The sequence below is a fragment of the Marmota marmota genome, unplaced genomic scaffold (genome assembly GCF_001458135.2).
Source record: "Marmota marmota marmota unplaced genomic scaffold, marMar, whole genome shotgun sequence".
Lineage (NCBI taxonomy): Eukaryota > Metazoa > Chordata > Mammalia > Rodentia > Sciuridae > Marmota > Marmota marmota.
In genome coordinates this window covers 6,820,566-6,840,438 of record NW_025999983.1, presented here as the reverse complement: position 1 = coordinate 6,840,438, position 19,873 = coordinate 6,820,566, and the positions used below count along the sequence as shown (strand labels likewise).

General features: G+C 53.9%; 1 protein-coding gene across 3 annotated transcripts in view; it reads right to left on the bottom strand.

The window, feature by feature from the left end:
• Agpat4 (1-acylglycerol-3-phosphate O-acyltransferase 4) overlaps window positions 1–19,873 on the bottom strand; it is a 103,078-nt gene that overhangs the window by 7,989 nt on the left and 75,216 nt on the right. For all 3 annotated transcript variants that reach the window (XM_015498606.2, XM_048805881.1, XM_048805882.1), the window contains exons 3-4: window positions 9,907–10,076; window positions 175–336 (exon numbers count right to left, since the gene is read on the bottom strand). In XM_015498606.2, the coding sequence (XP_015354092.1) occupies window positions 175–336; window positions 9,907–10,076 (332 nt within the window). The remainder of the gene's footprint in view (window positions 1–174; window positions 337–9,906; window positions 10,077–19,873) is intronic.

The following is a 19,873-nucleotide window of genomic DNA, read 5'->3' as shown; positions in this document are numbered from 1 at the left end:
TTGTCAAGTCACACGTCCTGAGATCATACACAACCCTGCAGTCACACCGCCTTGTGGTCACACACCACCCCAGGTCGCATGCAATTCTGTGTTCACCCATGGATCCGAAGTGACACAGAGTTGTGGCCACAAAAGGACCTGCAGGGATTGGCAAGACGTGCTGCTCCCACGTACAAGATACTTCTCGGGGTAATCCCGGAGGTGCAACAGGCTCCTGGCGACTGTCTCACGATCTTGCTCCCACTTGCGTGTGCAGAAGATCATTTCCGTGAAGTACCACATCCAGCCAATGATTGGGACGTAAGACAGCTCTTTCTTGGCCAGGACCTTGGAGTTCTGAAACAGGAAGCAGCACAGGGTGTCCATAAAAGAGAAGACGGGGGNAGTGGAGCCCACAGGGGTTCTCGGGCACAGGCCCTTGGTGGAGCTAAGTCCATCAGACCAGCAGGTGCTCCGGCACTCTGCCAGCTGCTTGCTCTCATCTCTGGAGCAGTGCCTGAGTGCCCGCCACAGACCTTCCTGAGGTGGTGCAGGGTGCGGCAGCCTGGCCCACCAATAGGTTGGCATCCCAGCCACCGAGCCCCAAGGGCTGCCGGGGGTGGCCCCAACCAGCTGTGCCCAGAACCCACAGGCCCTCTCCAGGCTGGGGAGCACCAGGGTTTCCAAGGGTACTAGGGAGGGGACACAGAACAACTGGCCAGGATGCTCCTCCCTCAAGCTGGGGAGGTCTCATGTCCCAGGGGAGTCAGGCTGAGCTGCTCCTGACGGCTGCCTGGTTGAGCCCTAAACCTGAGCCACCCAGGGCCAACGCGAAGACGCCCCCACACGGTCCTTCCTTCCCCCGCTCCCACTTTCTACCTTGTTTAAAAAGCAAACTTCGCCCTCCCTGTCGGGAAGAGGAGCACGAACACATTTTCATGTGCTTTTTGTTTTGGACATGGAAATTCCCTCAAAGAGAACCTAGCCATGCAACCTGAAGCTGGCTGGCCACAGCCGACTCGGAGGTGAGTGCTGGCAGTGTGGACACTCTCCAGCGGGAGCGATGGCTGCCCTTTGCCCACCCAAGGCCACACACTTTGTATGAGTTCTGTGTGATTCTAAACCCACGGGAATGTCCCGCACTTTACAAACCAAGGCTCAGAGACATGAAGTGACTTGCTTAGCACCACACATCACGTGGCGAATGGCTGGGGAGGCCGAGTGTGTTGGCCAGTCTCCTTCTGAGGCTGAAGTCAGTGGGGCACAGGAGCAGACACGTGGGCCACCTTCCCAGTAGCCGTGCCCTCCTCCTTTTGCACCCAGACTCCCTTCTGTTCTAAGGACCCTTGGCACAGGGTCTGAGTGACAGGAGCCCCGCTCCATCTGTGTGGCTTTGGTCAAGAAACAACTTTTCTGAGCTTCGGGTTTCTCAGCTATGCCATAAGGAAATGGATACTAATCAATTTCACAGGGTTCCCACAAAGGTCGAGTAGCCCGTTACTTATAATTATAGTGCACCAATAAAAATGTGGGGGAAAGGGCTGGACAGCATATGGAAACCCAGAGAAGCAGAGTCGGGGATTTCCACAAGTAGTGAAGGGTGTGGCCCTTATCATTGTCCCAGGCCTAGCACAGAGCCAGGGTCTCTTCATTCAGCCCATTTTCTAAACCCAATGTTAGCATCACAATGATAAACAAGTCATATTTATCCCAGCATTAACCAATGGGCTCTGTGCTAACAGACTTATGTGACAAATTTATTACTAACAGACTAGAAGTTATGGTCCCCAGAAACAAATTATAAACATCAGGACGCTCTCAGGCCCATCAAGGTGGGTGGCAACAGCCTTAAGGAATTTCCAAGAAAACATACACTGACTCCAGATTGAGCTTGAAGGTAGACCTGACAGGCTCTTCTGATGAGTTAGTTATGTACAGACCCATCCAGATGCAGCATGTCTTGAAAATCTGAATTTCTTAGGTAGTACAGGGTACTCCACAACCTATGGGGCTGCTGAAGTGTCCTGCCCTGCCATTTTCTACTGGTATAGGGTCACCTCGTCATCATACATTCTACAGCTAAAAGTCTACAAAACTCGTGTGTGTGTATGAGAGGGTATGTGGGGTGGTGAGGGGTGCAGCTCTCCTTCTCATCCCATGAGGCAGCCAAAGTCAGGACCACTACGACCCAGGGACACAGCCATCCCATGAGCCCAGAAGGCAGTACCTTGGCCAAGGGGGCCACCAGTACAGAGACCCGTGGTAGTGGAAAGATCCACTCTGCCTCTCATGGATCCAGTGCCTTCCAGGCCTGAGATTGGGTGGCTGCCACCTCACTTGTGCCGCGAAGAATGATCCTCATGTGTCCCTTCTCGTTACCCTTACTTCAGCATTACTCTGTGAGTGCTAGTCAAGGTCTCCCCCAACACGGCAGCCTGCCACGGGCTAGCTTGAAAACCCTCAGTGCCTGTGCTGGATTTAAGGTTCTCGAAAAACCATCAGCACCTTGCCCAGCCACATTCCTGTGATGCCCCACAACCTCTGACCCTCCGTGGGGACCTGCAGAGAGCCTGGTCGGGGTGAAGACCACTCAGAGAGATGAAGGCATCGTTAGATAAATCTTTCAAACACAGGACCGTTCCCACAGGTTTATCAGTTTGGCTACCAGTCAGTCATTTGTTTAACCCGTGGTCATTTATTTCTTCTACATATATAAACTGAGGCCTTGTAAGTAGAAATTCAAAAACCAGTGAGACGTTTGTAAAAAAAAAAAAAAAAAAAAAAAGCTAGTTGGAATGTTCACACTTCAACACTTTGATGTTTTTCTTGACCATGAACTGGAGAAAGCAGCCAACTGAAGTTTGGTGGAGTCCAGGCGAGAGCCTAGTGGGCAAGGAAGAGCAAAGCGGGGCAGTTTCTGTTCTGTCTCTGCCACTGACTCTGCAAGGAAGTCGTTGAGCGGAGCCTCTCTTCAGCAAGGCTCATGCCTGCAGAGGACTGGCTGTGGCCAGGCCAGTCGTGAACTCTCAGTCCCTACCAGAGTCATGCACAGGAAAGAGAGCGGAGCTCAAGATGATGCACCAGGAGAGAGAGAGAGAGAGAGACAGAGAGTGTGTGTGTGTGTGAGAGAGAGAGAGAGAGTGAGAATGTGGGTGTGAGTGCGTGTACACGCATACCGAAAGGTGAGAGACTCCATTTGTACAAACTCGAGTGCCACAAATGGGGCCCAGTCTTGCTTATGCTCATTCCTTTCTTTGCTTTCTACATTCTTGATGCCTGGAGGAAAATGCCGTGGACTGTGCTCTACCAGAGAATTCTGCAGAGAGTCGCTAAACAAAATGAACTCTGTTTCACAATTAGTCACAGCCCTGGGGGAAATGCGCAAACCACACCTGAAGCAAAAAAACGCTCTCTAAGAATTCATTTCTCGTAGACTAGAAATAAGTACGTGTGGTCCCCCAAAGCCCAGCCCACCGCCCGCAGCTCTCGGGCTTCGGACAACATCTTCACCTGCAGCCCCCAGTCGACATCCCTCCCCTTGCCAAGCCCAGGTGGTATGTTCACAGCTGGGCAGGTGTGCAGGTGTGCCTGGGGACAGGAGCAGCCTTTGGGGGCCAGTCAGGGAGCGCAGTCCAGCAGGACATTTATCACCACTGACTCTGCTCCAAGGGGTCATGGTGATCAGGACAGAATGGAAGAGAGAGGAGGTCCCTGCACACGGCTCTGGACTGGCTCTGGACTGTCCTTCCTGGATACAGGTCCTCATGCCCCTCTCAGTTCCTATTCCAAACAGCTGGCACAGGGCCTTCCTGGGGTGGCTCTAGGCCTGAGCAGCTGGGAAGACAAGAAGGCATAAGAGGGCAGGTGGCACAACAGGACTCCCAGGGGCAGGTCGTGGGGGCAGTTTGCCCTGTGTGCAGTACCATCTAAGCAGCAGGCATTTGCCCCACAGTCGCAGGCGTGTGGGTGGCAGGCGACAGGGCCCTGAGCCAGCACGGGGGGCAGGGCAGACAGAACTGTGAGCAGCATCCCAGAGCAGACCATGTGGCTGGCACAGTACATTGTGCCCCAGGGGACCAGGCCACCCGGCCAGCACTGCCGCCAGCCTCCTTTACAACTGGACGCTCGTTAAGACATTGCCAGAGAATTCCAGTCAATGAAAGAGGGGCCTTGCCACGTCTACCGAGGGCAGCCAGAGTCGGCTGGTGTGCCCGGGACCACTCGTCAGCTCACGAGCGGGGGCTCTCCTGAGCTGCCACTCCTCTCCTGGCTGGTGACTCACCTGGTCACCTTATTGTCACTATCCTCTCAGGTTCCTTGTCCGTGCCACACCTGGCCCAGGAGGTGAACCGTGAGGGCAGAAGCAGCAGCCTGCCCACTCCCTTGGTCCCCACGGGGCCTGCCTGGTGCTGCAGACAGGGTGGACGAATCCCAGCCCAGATGTTCCATAAGAACGGGGTTTCATCCGCACAGGGATCTCGCACAGAACATCTGGGTAAATCCCAGGTAGCAAAAAGCTCTGTCCTCAACTTTATCTGGCTTTTCAAAAATAGGGAAATGGCCACAAAGGGACCAGTGGCGTCCCTCCCTGGGCACCTCTGCTGTCTCCCATGAGCTGGTAGACACTAGGCGTTAGACTAGTGCTAACATAGTGACATTCCTCCCTACACACTGTCCCAGATAGCACTGCCCGCACGCCAGCCTCCCCTTCCATCCCTCCTGTGTCCTCTCTTTGCCACAGTGGGCCCAGCTCCTCCCCGGGACTCCGACAGCACCAAGGTTAACACCCACAACCTCCCGGGGCACTCCTGGGGTGCTCCAGGGCACTGCCCTGTAGGGAACAGGTTGAGTACCAGCCTGGCCACCTGCATCCTGCCGCCCCAGGTGAGCATGTCCTGTTGCCCTCAGATCACGTGGCCTCACAGGAAAGCCATGCACACTGTCCCTTCACCTCCCTTCATACAGCACGGGTCCTTGGAGACACCTTATCTTTCAACCCACAGCACCCAGCACAGTGTCTTCAAGGGCTCACACCCACAGTACACAACTCCTTGGACACATACTGTGAAAATATGTGGCTTGTTGCCATCATTAAGAATCTTATTTAAGGGGGCTAGGGTTGTGGCTCAGACAGGGTGGAGTGCTCACCTGGCGTGCATAGGGCACTGGGTTCGATCCTCAGCACCACATAAAAAAAGAAAATAAAGATATTGTGTCCGCCTAAAACTAAAAAATAAATTTAAAAAAAAAGAAAATTAGTGGCTCAGTGGTAGAGTGCTCACCTGGCATGCAAAGGGCACTGGGTTCGATCCTCAGCACCACATAAAAAAATAAAATAAAGATATTGTGTCCACCTAAAACTAAAAAATAAATTTAAAAAAAAGAAAATTAATTTTTAAAAAAAGAATCTTATTTAAAAGGCAGGACCCAGCTTTGTGAGGGACTTGGATGTCCCTTCTACTCAGGAATAGTAATTCTGCACTCCTCTATCTTTTTTTACACAAAGAAATACAACAAAGTTTCAATCTGTTTTTGGACTGAACTGCCTCGTTCACCCTGGGTCGTAGTTACTAAACAGAAAATGGAGGTCTGAGATGTTGGGCTGGCCCCAGTGACTTCCCGGCCTCACGCCCCTGAGTGCTGGCTGGGTACACTCGTCCTCTTCTAACAAACGGCAGACATAGAAGTGATGGGTGTCCCTTCTAAGTTCCAGCTACAAAAGTGCCCTGGCTTCTGTCCTGAGTGCTCGCTCTGGGGGGACTGGTGGCCATGTGCATGCCAAGGCCCACGTGGCAGGGTCAGCGTGACCTGCAATGAGATTGGAGGTGGGCCACAGACACTGGAGGCCCTGGGTGAGACCACCTCCCCGCCACAGCTTGACTGTGGCCCTTCTGAGTGACCTTGCTGAGCTGTGCCTGGACTCCTGATCACATGAGCAAAGGTCATTGTCCCGGTGCCTGGGGACGTAAGCTGCTCAGTTTGAGGCTCCTCCTGCTGCCGTGGATAACTCAGGGATATGGCTTCTTTATCCTTAAAGATGTCCCAGGTGGCCCTGGAGTGAACCTCCAAGCCACACGTCCCCAGCAGGTGAATACTGAAGACAGCAACAGCTACATCTGTGGAGTGCAGGGCTGGCACTGCCCAGAGGCGGACAGTCTGGACCATGACGTGTGCATGTTTTACCAAACGGAAAGACAAGCTAACGGGGCTGAAGCCTCAAGCCTGTGCCTGACACGCCAGTTTTTCCGGCCTGTGGTGGCAAGCACCCTCAGCTGTCCCCAGGTCATTCTCTTCCCAGGGAAGAAAGAGCCAGTGGGCATCTGAGATCCCATGACAAGGCTTTGGGGACCTGGCCAGAACAGGAGCCGAGTCTCTGGGTCAGGCTGGTGGACTCACCCCTGGCCATACCAGTGGGGCCTTAGGATGCTTTCAAAGGTTGGAGGCTTCTGTTCAGGAGAATCCCATGACTCTCCCCTCAAAACGAACCTGATAACCCCTTGTTCAAGAGTTCTGCAGATTTCATTTTAGTTGGATTCAAACTCGTTTCCTCATGGACCGTTCCACAGGTGAGGAGGAAAAATGCCTGCTCAGGAAAATGCTTCCTTCCTTTTTTAAAAAGCAGCCTGCTCACGCTCCAGAGGGGTCTCCTCAGCTCAGAGTCCAGAGGGGTCTCCTCAGCTCAGGCTCCAGGGATCTCCATAGCTTGGCTCCAGAGGGGTCTCCACAGCTCAGCTCCAGAGGGGTCTCCTCAGCTCAGAGTCCAGAGGGGTCTCTGCAGCTCAGAGTCCAGAGGGGTCTCCTCAGCTCAAGTTATCAACAAGAGAGTGATGAATGCAGGGTTCGTCTTAAAGGTCATTGAAGACAAAAGATTCTGCAGACCATTACAAGGTGCTGTCCTGTCCAAGGTAGTAGGATTCTGGGAAGAGGCCAGGCCTCTCCTCCAGCACTGTGGGTTGTACTGGGCCACAGCTCCTCTGCCAGGTGGCAAAGCTGCTTTTTACTACATTTGGAGGGGGGCTCCTGGCACCTTCCACCAGCTCCCCATAAGGTCCCTGGTCCCCATCCTCTCGGCCTCCGCATCCTCTCTGCCTCCTCCCTCCCCAGGGCCTACAATCCACCAACACTTGGCCCCACTGGGGCTACAGCACATGCTGTTTCTCTGGTGTTTAGAGAAAATGGGATTCACTTCCTCTCGCTCTCCTCCCGATTCTAAAGAAACTCAGGGGCTCTTTAGTGAGAGTCCATGAAAGCTGAGGCCCCATTGAGCATCCAGTGAGGTCAGAGGGTGCCTGGGCCAGGCTTTGAGACCCGCCCCCTCACCTCCAGGTGTGTCTCCCAAAACCCTCTACCTCCTAAAACCAGTCACCTACATCTGGCGACCCTCCACCCCTTTTACCCACATTAGCTGTGTGGTTTAATAGTGTTCGAGGAAATCCTCTAGATCTGGTATTCGCTTAAGGAATGGAGAGTGAAGATGAGGAGCGCCCTGGGCACAGGCGGGTGGGCGGGTCCTGCACGGAGGAGGGAGAGCCTCCAGATCTTAGAAAAGTACTAACAAGGGTTGAGAGGGAGTCTGCTCTGGGAGTATGCCTCCCTCTCTGGGCCAGCGTCCCTTCCCAGCCCAGGCCTCCTCTGCCCCGGGTCTCCTTCCCCTCTCCTGGGCCCCTCTCTACCTCTGGGTCCCCTTCCCCTTTCCTGGGTCTCTCTCCTGCATCCTTCTCTGCCCCGGGTCTCCTTCCCCTCTCCTGGGCCCCTCTCTGCCCCTGGGTCCCCTCCCCTCTCCTGGGTCCCCTCCCCCCTCCTGGATCCCTCTCTGCCCCTGGGTCCTCTCCCCTCCCCTGGATCCCTCCCTGGCCTGGGTCCCTCTCCATGGGCCACCTCCCCACGTGCACCGCGGGGTTCAGCTTGGACTCACTGTGCTGGCCGGGGTCCCTAAGCCATCTGTTTCCTGAGCTCTTAACTCCCATGGCTCCATGTCCCACCTGGTGAGGGCTTGATGACTCCCAGCCCTCGGACTGAGCCCTGGTGCACCCCCAAGCTAGGGTGGTGCTAGGAGCCTGGTCCCCCGCTGCTGGCCTGTTGTTTAACATCTCTGAAGCAGGTCTCAGGCCCTGGAGCCCGGCTTTCCCTCCACACCTCCCGGGGAGGAGCAGGACTCTGGACGTGGCTCACTAGCTGCTGCCCTTGGGCAAGGTCGGGGCTCTGGGAGTTCATTTATGGAGTGGGACTGATGATGTACAAGGTTGGCCACGGCACAGATGAAGGGCATGGAGCACAGAAGGAGCCCAGGAGGCCTTCTACACTGGCCCAGGCACTCCTGCCATAGACTGCAGGCGTCTTTACGGTTCTGAACAGGAATGCCACCAAAGCCACTGGAAAGCCTGGGGTACCACTGCCTAGACGACCTGTGAGCACTGGTCCCAGGGGGTGTTGGCACATCAGGAAGCAGGTTCTGACGGCCATCCCCATGTGCCCCCTCCCAAACACAGGAAGGGTCCCATCTCCAACCAGAGGTCTCCACGACAAACCAGGTCAGGGACTATGACATGTACAGGGTGCTCTTGCCTCAGAGAGAATGCAAATCACAGAAAGGTAACCAAGACCCCAGGCCAGGAGCTCTGAGGCAGAAGAGGGTGGGGCAGTGGCTCCCCTTAGCCATGATCCGCTTTCTACAGTCTCAGTTACCCAGAGTCAACGGTGGAAAATTCCAGAAATAAACAAGTCAGCAATTTCAAATAACTTTTGTTATACTATATTAGTATAATTATTCAGTTTCATTAGTAGCAGTTGTTAATTTCTTACTGTGAATAATTTATAAATTAAAGTCTATCCTAGGTTTGTATTTATAAGAAAAACAGTACACACTGGTGTTCAGAAGAATCTGAACAACGTAGGGCAACCTCAAAATGGCTTGGAACTTATCCCCCAAAGATAAAGGGGGAAACTGTGCTAAAATTGTTGCTTTGGTTTTGAAAACACACACACACTCTCTCTCACACACACACACACCAAAGAAACACTGGAGAGTAAATAGGAAAATGAAAGAGAAGCTATCAGCAGGAGGCTCCCTCACCTTCCCAGATAACCCAGCCCCACAAACTCCTCCAGTCCCCTGTCCTCCGTGATCTCCATGGGCTGCCAAGAACAAGGGTGACATGCACAGTCCCCGCTGTCTGCAAGGCATGGTTCCCAAGTGCAAAGCCCTGGCAGAGCCCTTCCCGCCCAGGCCCACGGGCGGACGCTGCGCTTCCCACTGCGACTCTCCAGTGCCGCTGCAGATTCAGGGATGTGACATGACCGGCTTAACCATGACACACATTCGTGCATTAAAGATGACAAAGGTCAATGGGGGAGACCCAGTTCCAAAGGTATGTGAGCTGCATGCAAGAAGAAATCAAACCAAATCGAGAAAAACAGAATTTAATAATATTTTGGAATTGTGCCATTCAAACTTGCTCACGTGGGAGCTCAATGTTCTTAAGCCTGCGATGATGGAAATTCAGAGATGAATTCCGTGAGCCACACAGGCAGGCGGGAGGGTAATTAAGAATGTGGATGGGAGTCAAACTGGACAAGTTCAAATCCAAATCCAATTACAGCTGTGTGACCCTGAGCAGAATATTTAAGCTCTCTCTAACTTAAAGAGGGAGGTGGCATATGTCACCCACTGGCATATCACCTGCTCTGCTTCTATAAAGATGGAATGAACTATTAAAATGCCTGGCCTACAGCAATGATGAGGATCCCCCCTTATTGCTCATAAGATGTTAATCCTGATCCCAGCAAGAATGAAAAGCAGCTTTTAAAGAACATTTCATCCGGCAAAAACTCTACGCATTCTTCGGCAAACTCTGGAGGAGAGCAAAGAGGCAGGTTCTGCTAGTGCCGTTAGAGACACGCAGGAGCAGGCAGCCGCGCCCCGCTTACCCCTAAGATCCCGAAGCGCTCCGCCAGGCTCCAGCCGCAGAGGAAGTCGATTTCAAATTTGTGGTTGAGGACGACGATGGCGTTCTCCGTGCCATACTTGGAGAAGGCCCTCGGGTCCGTGTAGATGGTGCACTCTGTGCCCGACCACCACTCCAGCAACATCACCAGCTCTGGAACAAACCACAGTGACAGGACACTTATTTGCCATCCTGTGATCTCTGGTGGGTCCCTCTGGCCAGGGCTCTGCCCTCCCCACTGGGAAAGGAAGAACTTTTAGGCGTCTCAGCCTAGACCCAGTCCTTAGGAGGGTTTAGAAGGAAGCATGAGGGACCTCCAGCTCCAGGGAACAGGGGAAGCTCTGGGACAGCCAGCGACGTCGCCCTCACGCGCCTTGGGAGAAAATAAAATAAATGACACAGACTGAAGCCACCCCACATCCACGACCTTGCGTCAACAGCAGAGGCAGCGTGAGCTGATGCAGGAATTCTAAACCTCCTGGAAAATGACCAAGGGGCACAGTCACAGACTCCACCAAAGGACAACAAGTGACCATGTTTCCTCTGCTATGGGCGATGTCTGTGGGCACCCTGGATAAGAGGGGGCTGTGGGGCACAGAAGCAGCTCCAGCCCCAGAAGGCAGGGGTGGATCCCAGTTGTCATCCTCGAGGCTTTGATAAAGCTGATAATGTGCCTTTAAAGGAGACTGTGAAAATGTAAGACTTCCTCTTTCAGGTGAAAATGACCAGTTTGAGCATACTCTTTAACATGCCTCTAAGTGACGAGTTTCCAACCTGGTAGCTTAAGGAAAGCCCCTGGGGTGCATGCTGTCCAGAAACACTTCAATGTGCATGGTCACACAGTCCCCCCCAATTGTTTTTTTTTTTTATCACCCATTTGGCAGAGGGCTCCCTCACCACCCCACCCCCCATGCACACAAAGGCAAGTGGTGGGACCTGGGCCGCCCTTTCTCCTGGAGGCTGGCCTGCCCAAGGTCTCACAGTCTAGAGGCCAAGGAGGGGCACGGTGGGACTGTGGTCAAGCTAACTTCACAGTGCCACAGTGTCCTAGTCCCAGGAGTGGCAGTCACATGGCGGGCACACAGAGCACTACAGACAGGAAGCTCCCACAAGCCACCATGATCTGTACCCTTAAAAACAAGAGAGAATGCTCGCTTCCTTTTGTAGAAGCGGATGGTAGGCGGCTGCCTCTTTCCAGGAGTAGAGAGCATGCCCTGCTCTGTCCAGCTGTCCCACCGGGCAGCGGCCTCAGTGGATCCCCACGGGGCAAGCCAGGGAATAGTCATGTATAGACAGGCAGGGCCGCCCAGCAAGGATCACACTGTCCCCACGGGGGGGGGGGCTCTGGTGCTGCAGGGATTTCTGAGAAACAGGAGGGGCAGGACCTATCCGCTCCCTGACCAGCACATGGGAGTCAGTGGACAGAGCAGAGACGCTGGTGCCACTCACACCTTATGAGTGCCATGGGGCTCACAGGACATTCCTCCTGCCTAAGCCAACATGCATGCCCACCAACTGCATGTTCCCCAGGACCCTCCCAGCCCAGCACTTATGATTACAGCACGAGATCATCTCCCCCATTACGACCACAGGCTCCACAAGGCAAGAGCTTTATTGTTGGGTTCTTCCTGACCCGAGTGGAACCCTAGTGCCCACCAAGCACCTGGCACGTTGGTATTTTCTACCAGCACCATGTGGTTGCCTAGCATGTGCGAGCACCATGAGAGGGCTGGAGGACCCAGGTCCCCAGATCAGACTCTGCTGTCCTGGGGATCCCTGCCTAGGGACGACAGCTCAGGAACCACAAAGCAGCGTGGCAAGGGGACAGAGACGCGCCTGTCAGGGATGGCTGCAGGCTGTCGGTTCAGGGAGTTGGCTCCAAACCTGCAGTGCCACTCACCAGGCATGAGGCTTTGGCTTGTCTCAGTATCCCCCCGGTCTGTAAAACAGGGGTGGCAAATGCTTTTAGAGACTCTGGGTATGAAACGTGACCCTGTGTGCAGGGTGCCCGGAGCATAGTAGGTGATCAATAAACAGCCAACTTTTCAAGCCGTCCTGTGCATGGTCATTTTATCATCCACAGGTTGTGGGACCACTGAAGGGCGGGGGTGGGATGGAGACAGACGAGACCCAGAGAGAGTACTGCAGAGGCTGTCGGACCAGATGCCCTGCTGTAAAGACAACAAGAAGCCCCCGGAATATTCTGAAACAGACACACACCCAATTTCTATTTTGAAGCATCAATCTGACGGAACGGGGGACAGACTGGAATTGGGAAGACAGAAGCAGGCCAGCCAGTGAGGAGGAGATCACGGTGACCCAGCGAGGGGCCAGTGGCCGGTGGGTTCCAGTGAAAGACCCAGTTCCTCACTCACCTGCACAGGCCACCGACTCTGCAACAGGACCCCAGGTCTCGCTGCTGGGAGAGTTTCATTTCCCTCCTTCTTTTACCAAGAGGTTTCCATTGTTTTTTCTCTTCACAAGAAATATAATTATATGGTCCCGTCGTAAAAGACTCCAGACAGCCCCGCTGTATGCAGAGGAACGCGTGAACCTCCTCTTGGAGCTTGGAATGGGCCACTAGGCGAGCCAGAGCCGCAGCTCCCCGTTCCCTTTCTTGTCTGTTTCTGGGTTGGGAGCCCCACAGGGCTGCCCGGGAAGTTCAGGTGGCAGGGGGAAGGGCGCGGCTCTGCTCTGTAGGCACGTGCCGCTCTGATCTGCTCTGCACTGCTCCTCCTACCCCTGGTTCGTCACCAGCTTCTCTGACCCCCTGGCCAGCGCTTGGGCAAGATGCCCATCCCGTCAACACGGGCAGATCCCCATCAACGCCTCAACACCAGATCCCGGTCAAAACCAGATCCCCATCAACACCAGATCCTCATCAACACCAGATCCCCATCAACGCCTCAACACCAGATCCCGGTCAACGCCAGATCCTGGTCAATGCCAGATCCTGGTCAATGCCAGATCCCCGTCAACACGAGATCCCCACCGATGCCAGATCTCCATCAACTCCAGATCCCCGTCAACGCCAGATCCCCATCAACGCCTCAACACCCAGATCCCGGTCAACGCCAGATCCTGGTCAATGCCAGATCCTGGTCCATGCCAGACCCCCATCAATACCAGATCCCCATCAACATGAGATCCCCACTGATGCCAGATCTCCATCAGCTCCAGATCCTTGACAATGCCAGATGCAATAAGAACCAATTCAAGATCCAGCCCTCTCATGGGGCTCCCACCTGTAACTTTCCTCATTTTGTGTCCCTTGCCCCTCCTGGCTGCCCTGTGAATGCCCGGCTCCAGCCTCAGGTGCAGAATGAAGCCCTATGGAGACCCCCTGACCACCCCAGAGTTGATCAGGCAGTTCCTGTGACCAGCCCCTGAAGGCACCTGGCTGTGTTGGCTGTCCCAGTGGCTGAACTGACTGAGAACCTTCAGTGACCGGCCCATCCCACCCCTTCTCCAGGACTAACCATCATGAACAGGAGGGACAGTTGGGAAGGAAGGCTTCCAGCCTTTCCCTGGGCATCAACACACCTACACACACACACACACACACACACACACACATACACCTCCTCCACAAATGAACCCAGGGGTGCTTAACTACTGAACTACATCCCCAGCCCTTTTATTTTTTATTTTCAGACAGGGTCTTGCTAAGTTGCTCAGGGCCTCACTAAGTTACTGAGACTGGTCTCAAACTTGTGATCCTCCTGCCTCAGCCTCCTGAGTCACTGGGATTACAGGCACGTGCCGCTGTGTCCAGCAATTATCCCCACTTTAAAGATGAAGCAATGGAGATATAAGGAGCTCTCTCATTCTTTGTTCAATATATAAAATATCCATTTCAAGGTTAAAAAATAGCTAAAATGGCAACTTCCCAAGTTCATGGTATGGGTGTAACATGACTCTCCAGCCATTCACCTATTGATTACCATTCCCCCCTCTTTTGTACTATTACAAATAATACCATAATCAGCATCATTGAAAATACATGGTTTAAAAAATACTTGTACATGTATTCCTCCAACTTAGATATACAAAAAAAAAAAAAAAATGGAATCAAGGGTTGAAGAGTACACATATTTAAAATTTTACAGATACTTCCAAATTGCCCTGCAAAAAGACCTTTCAGATCTATGATGAGTCAACAGTGAGAGAGTCCCCTTCCTGTTGCCTGGACACGCAATGCAAGCTCCTTCAAGGCGGAGCCCCATCGGGTAACACCCACTGCCACAGAGTATGAACAGTCCTGTCAGTCACACTGTGTCACCTTTGACGCCTGGCCCACCTCTGGCTCACCGCTGCCTTCCCATGTCCTGGCTCAGCCCCCAGCACATGGTGGATGCTTGGGAAGCTTCTGCCTTTAGCTGAATGACTTCCTAGTTGGTGTTTTAGTTAGGTGTTCCTGGGTAAATAACTGTGTGGACTCGGGTTTCATTTACGCTCCTGCGCCATTGCCAGAACTACTGCGTGCCCTCAGCCTGGGACGCCTGGGATGCCCGGGCTCTGTGGGTGCTGGGGGCTCCATCAACATGAAAGCATTCCAGCCTGTCCTGCCCACCGTTATCAATGGGGGCAACAGATTCCATACGTCCACTCGCCCTCCATGGTCTTGCAAAGGACACAGTCTTGGGCACTGTTATGGTTTGGATGTGAGGTGTCCCCCAAAAGCTCACTGTGAGACCATGCAAGGAGGCTCAGGAGAAGTGATTGGGTTGTGGGAGTCTTGACCCAACCAGTGAAGTTAATCCTCTGATAGGGACTGACTGAGTTAATTTGATTAACTTGTTCGGGCATCCCCTGAAATGGTGGGGTGTGGCTGGAGATGGGAAATTGGGGGCATGGCTTTGGGACATAATTTATATCTGGCAAGTGGAGTCTCTCTCTCTCTCTCTGCTTCCTGATCATCAGGTGAGCTGCTTCCCTCTGCCACACTCTTCTGCCACGATGTTCTGCCTCACCTGGAGCCCCAAGGAATGCAGCCGGCCTTCTATGAACTGAGACCTCTGAAACTGTGCACCCTCAAAACAAACTCTTCCTGGTCTACAATTGCTCTGGTTGGGTCTTTAAGTCTCAGTGAGAAACTGATATGACTCCATTTCAGCCTGTCTTGCCCACCCTTATCAAGGGTGGCAACAGATTCCAGCCTCTACCTCAGAGCAAAGCCTGTCCAAGGAAGGGGCGTGACCCTTGTCCTTGGAAAAACCCACAGAGCACTCCTAGGCACATACCCACCCTGCTGAGTTGTTTGTCTACAAATAACAGGAGAGATCTGCAGCGCCAGGTGTCCCTGACTCAGTCGGGCTAGGTGTGGACCCATAGCAACCCCCTAGCAACCACCAATCAGCATGAGACAGGGAAATACCTGGGATGCCAGATGACCCTCCCAGTAGTTTATGGTGGTTGATACCGTGTTGGGAAACCATGTAGTTCAGCACGTACTCCCCTCATGGCCTAAACCAATCAGTTCAAAGGAATCCCCCTCTTGAACTAACCAATCACCCCTACCCATTGAATGTGCTAATCAATGTTAAGAGTTGTTGTTTGACTTTCCCGTGGTGTGGAATGATTTGCTGTGTGATGGTGTGACACATAGAGTATCCCCCCAAACCTATTTAAAATCTCACTGAACAAAGGACCGGGACTCACTCCCTGGGACCGCTGCGTCGGGAACGGTTGTGAGTCCAGGCTCGAGCTTGCCATAAAGACTCTTGTGTGACTGCATCGGATTCGGCTCCTGGAGGTCTTTTGGGGTCCCACGAATCTGGCATGACAGCAACAGTGAGGAAGCTGACCAAACGGTACCTCCAACATGACTCAGAAAGACACCCAGGGCACCTGTGGGATGACCCTGACCTGCGGCTGTGGAAAACACCTGCGGTGTAACGTAAAGGAGGAAAGACTTACTGGGGCCATGGTTTCAGAGGGGTCAGTCCATGGCCGGTTGGGTCCTCTGCCTTGGGGCCTGCTTTGGCCCATCGTGGTGGAAGCATTTGGAGGAACAAGGATGCTCACCTCAGCCACTGGGAAGTGAGAGAGAAAAGGGCCAGGCTCCCGACATCCCCTTCCCGGGCACATGCCCAGTGCCCTAACCTTTCACCTCTCCAGGTTCCACCGCCTCCTGGAAGAGCCACAGGCGGACACCAAGCCTCAGTCAGTGGGCCGAGAGGGACACTGAAGACCCTGTCTGCAGCACCGGGGAAGGGGGGCCTGTGACAGGAAGGTCGCTGGCCAAGAGCTAGGGTTGCACAGAACCAGCGCCACGGCGGGCCAGGGGCCTGCGGTCAGTGGGACAGGCGGGTCCAAGAGTACCAAGGCGCAGCCGTGCCCCGAAGCACTCACCTTCCCAGTTGGTCAGGATGCCCTGCTCACTAGCACTCATTAACAAGAACTGGAGCCACTCATTGAGTAGAGGATTGAAAACTTGTAATGCTGATCGTTCAACCCAGACGCCCAAAGGAACTGAAGCCGAAGGGGAAAGAGACAGGGGCTCTTTTGCTCCCCAGGACCCAGGCTGCAAATGACACTCAGGAGAAATGCCAGGAGGGAGGAGGCAGGTCGGCCGAGGCTCCAGGGCTTGGAGACGGGGGTGAGTGACGTCTGTGCCCTGCCCTGGCATCTGCTGGGCACATGGCACCCGGCCCAGGCTGTGGTAGAGAGACTCTGTGGGGGCACCCAGAGGCACATACAGACTCAGCAAGTCACAGGAACCCAGGCCCACCAACACCAAGGTCCTCACCAGGAAGGCCACTGGGGACGGCCAGGTGCCACCAGGTAAAGAGCGCCCACACAGCCCTGCTGACCCCCACCTGCACACTGGGCTATTCAGTGAGTCCAGGGCAAGCGATGGCCCCTGCAGCTGAGTCACCTGGGGGCCCTGCTGGTCCTCGCATCCCAGACACAGAGAGGGCTAAGAGGAGAATAAAGGACACCCGGCCACGGAGCAGCAGCTGTTGTCACCGGTGCCGCCCCCACAGTGACACAACTGGAGCACTTCAGTGACCCTCTACTCACTCTGTGACCCTGACTTTGTGAAGGAGGCTGACAGCCACTGGTGCCATCCACTGGCCGCTGTGCCATCCCCTGGGCCCTTCCCTGGCTCTGACACATGGGCAGCCTGGGTCCTCCGCACCTGCAGACACCACAGCCATCTGGCAGCTCCCAGGAGACAGCCCTCCCCAGCCGCAGGTCCTCCAGATCCTTCCACCTGAAAGCACCCTATCCTGTGGCGTGTGGGGATGACCCTGGCCTGCTATGCCCTGGGTTATGGTGCCGTTCTGCTGGAAAGAAGTAGGTGAGAAAGAAGCAGAAGGACCGAAGGAGAAGTGGAGAGGAGGGGGTAACGGATTTCCTAGTGTCGAGGAGGAGGAGGAAAAGTCAGCAACTGACATTGGGTGAGCTCGTGACAGCTGTGTGAGACACCACTGTCCCCTGTGGCAGATGTGGACACTGGAATACAGCCAGATGAGGTAGGGCCCACACCCCACAGCCAGGGCACGGGTGTGCTGCAGCGGAGCCCACCCAGGGCCACTAGCCCCACAGGGACGCCAAAAGGCCTAGATGCTAAAGCCATAATTACACAGGTGGGGAGCAGAGAATGAGGGGTGGGAAACAGGAAGATGGGGGGCAACCTGCCTTGCCCTCTGGCAGGCCTGTGGGCAGCTCCTCGTCTGCAATATACACATAAAACACCAACTCAAAGGTTTGTTCTGAAACCAGGCACAGTGGCACACCTGTAATCCCAGCAGCTCCAGAGGCTGAGGCAGGAGAATCCCAAGTTTGAGCCAGCCTCAGCAATTTAGCAAGGCCCTAAGCAACTTAGCAAGATCCTGTCTCAAAATAAATTATAAAGGGCTGGAGCTGTGGCTCGGTGGTAGAGAGCTTGCCTGGCACTGGACTTGATCCTCAGCACAACATAAAAATAGGTAAAACAAAGGTATTATGTCCATCTACAACTAAAAGTGTTTTAAAATGGGGGCGCTGGAGTTGTGGCTCAGTGGTTAAGTTATGGCAATTGCAGGTAAATGGATGAAACTAGAGAATATCATGCTAAGTGAAATAAGCCAATTCCAAAAAAATCAAAGCCCAAATGTCTTCTCTGTTAAGTGGATGCTGACCCACAATTGGGGTGGGGGGAGGTCAAGGGAAGAATGAAGAAACTTTGGATTGGGCAGAGGGAATGTGGGGAGGAGGCACAGGGCGGGGGAGATGGTGGATGGAGTTGAACATTATTACTGTGTACATATATGGTTACACGAATGGTGTGACTCCGCATCTTGTACAACCAGAGAAATGGAAAGTTGTGCTTCATTTGTGTACAGTGAGTTGAAGTGCATTCTGCTGTCATGTATAACTAATTAGAACAAATTAACAAAAGAAAATATTGTTCATTTCTACAGTTGTGATGACAACATTGTGTTCGTGTTTTTAAAATGTGTCTCATAACCCAGGGTGATGTTTCATGATGAACATGGTGGGAGTTTATAAATTTTCATCACCCAATTAATGATTCAGTAACTGCCAGTAGAAGGAAATATTGAGAGTTAAATGAGGGGCTGTGACTGTGGGGAATTCTGATGCGACTCTCTGTGCTCTTAGATATTTTTTATAATAAAAATAATTAAAGGAATCGAATTGCCTCTTCCACAGAAGAGGAGACCCAGCAGGCATGAGCCCAGGACACCCCAGCCTTGATCCAACATCCACCCCTCCCCTAGAGCAGCAAGGACAGATGGACGAAGAATTCCCACGAACAAGGAAGACCAAAGCTGTCCATGGATTTTCTTTTCTCGTTTTTTTAATTTCTAAAGATGAAGATTAAAATGCAATTTGAAAATGCCCCACATTCCAATGCTGCTGTATTTGGAGAGATTAAAGCTCTGAAGCGCCCCCAGCCTCACCTCTCGATAGAGTGACTTTGGAGAGCTCAACCTCCCCAGGCCTCCTGTCCTCTGACGGATGACATCTGTCACCTCACAGGCTGCAGGGCAGCCTGGGTCAGCACCTGGCCTTCACTCTTTAACCTCGGCGGGCTTAAGGCACCCCTGACCTTAAATCTAATGAGCGAGCACCACGTTTGCTAAGTCCTCTCTGTCGAGGTCCTGGGCATCCTTAGGGAAGGAAGGACAGCAGACACTCAGCTTCCATTCTACTCAACAAGACCCAGCAGAGTGACATCCGGCTAAACGGGGTTATAGCGAGCTGCAAAGCCCCTGCCAGGAGCGCCCCAGCAACGGCCCCTGGCTACCCGCTCCAGCCTCACACACCTCTCTGCAAATGCTATGCCCCTCAAGACAGCGACCAGCCACAGCCTGCGAGGCTCCCGCCCTGTGCTGCCTGAGCCTTCCCCAAGGCCACGGGCGGTGTGCCCACTGCGCTCTGGCTGGAATGCCTAGTGACCTAAAGTCCCTTCCCCTTCCCATAGGCCCCCAGAGCTCTGCCATCAGACTTCCGCGTTCTTCTCCGGTGTGGCAGGGGACGTGCTAATGTCTTGGAGAAGGGAAAGCTGTCTGCGGCCGGGTTCTGTCCAGGCTTTCCCTCCCCGCAGAGGGGAGATGACCTTGTTAGGCTCCAGGCCCCAAGGTTGGACCTGAAGACGGGAAGAGGCAGGACGGTGTGCCCTAGGCCTGGGGGGACACTCTTCCAACCTGAGTTTTCACGGAGAACCTGGAAATAGGGGCACGCCATGGCGTGGGGGTGGTTTGTCCCTGGGCCTCACATGCTGAGGCTGGTCCTCAGCCTGGCAGGAGAGGTGGGAGACCTCTCAGGGGCGCCTAGAGGGAGACCGCAAGACCCGCCCCTCCCAGTCAAGCTGGGTCCTCCTTTCTGGCCTCTGATCTCTTCCTCTCACACACACTCTGGCTATTGTGATGCTACCTGGCGTGAAATCCTCCCCCTGGGCTGAGCCTATGCCAGCACCAGGCCCTTGAACCTACTCC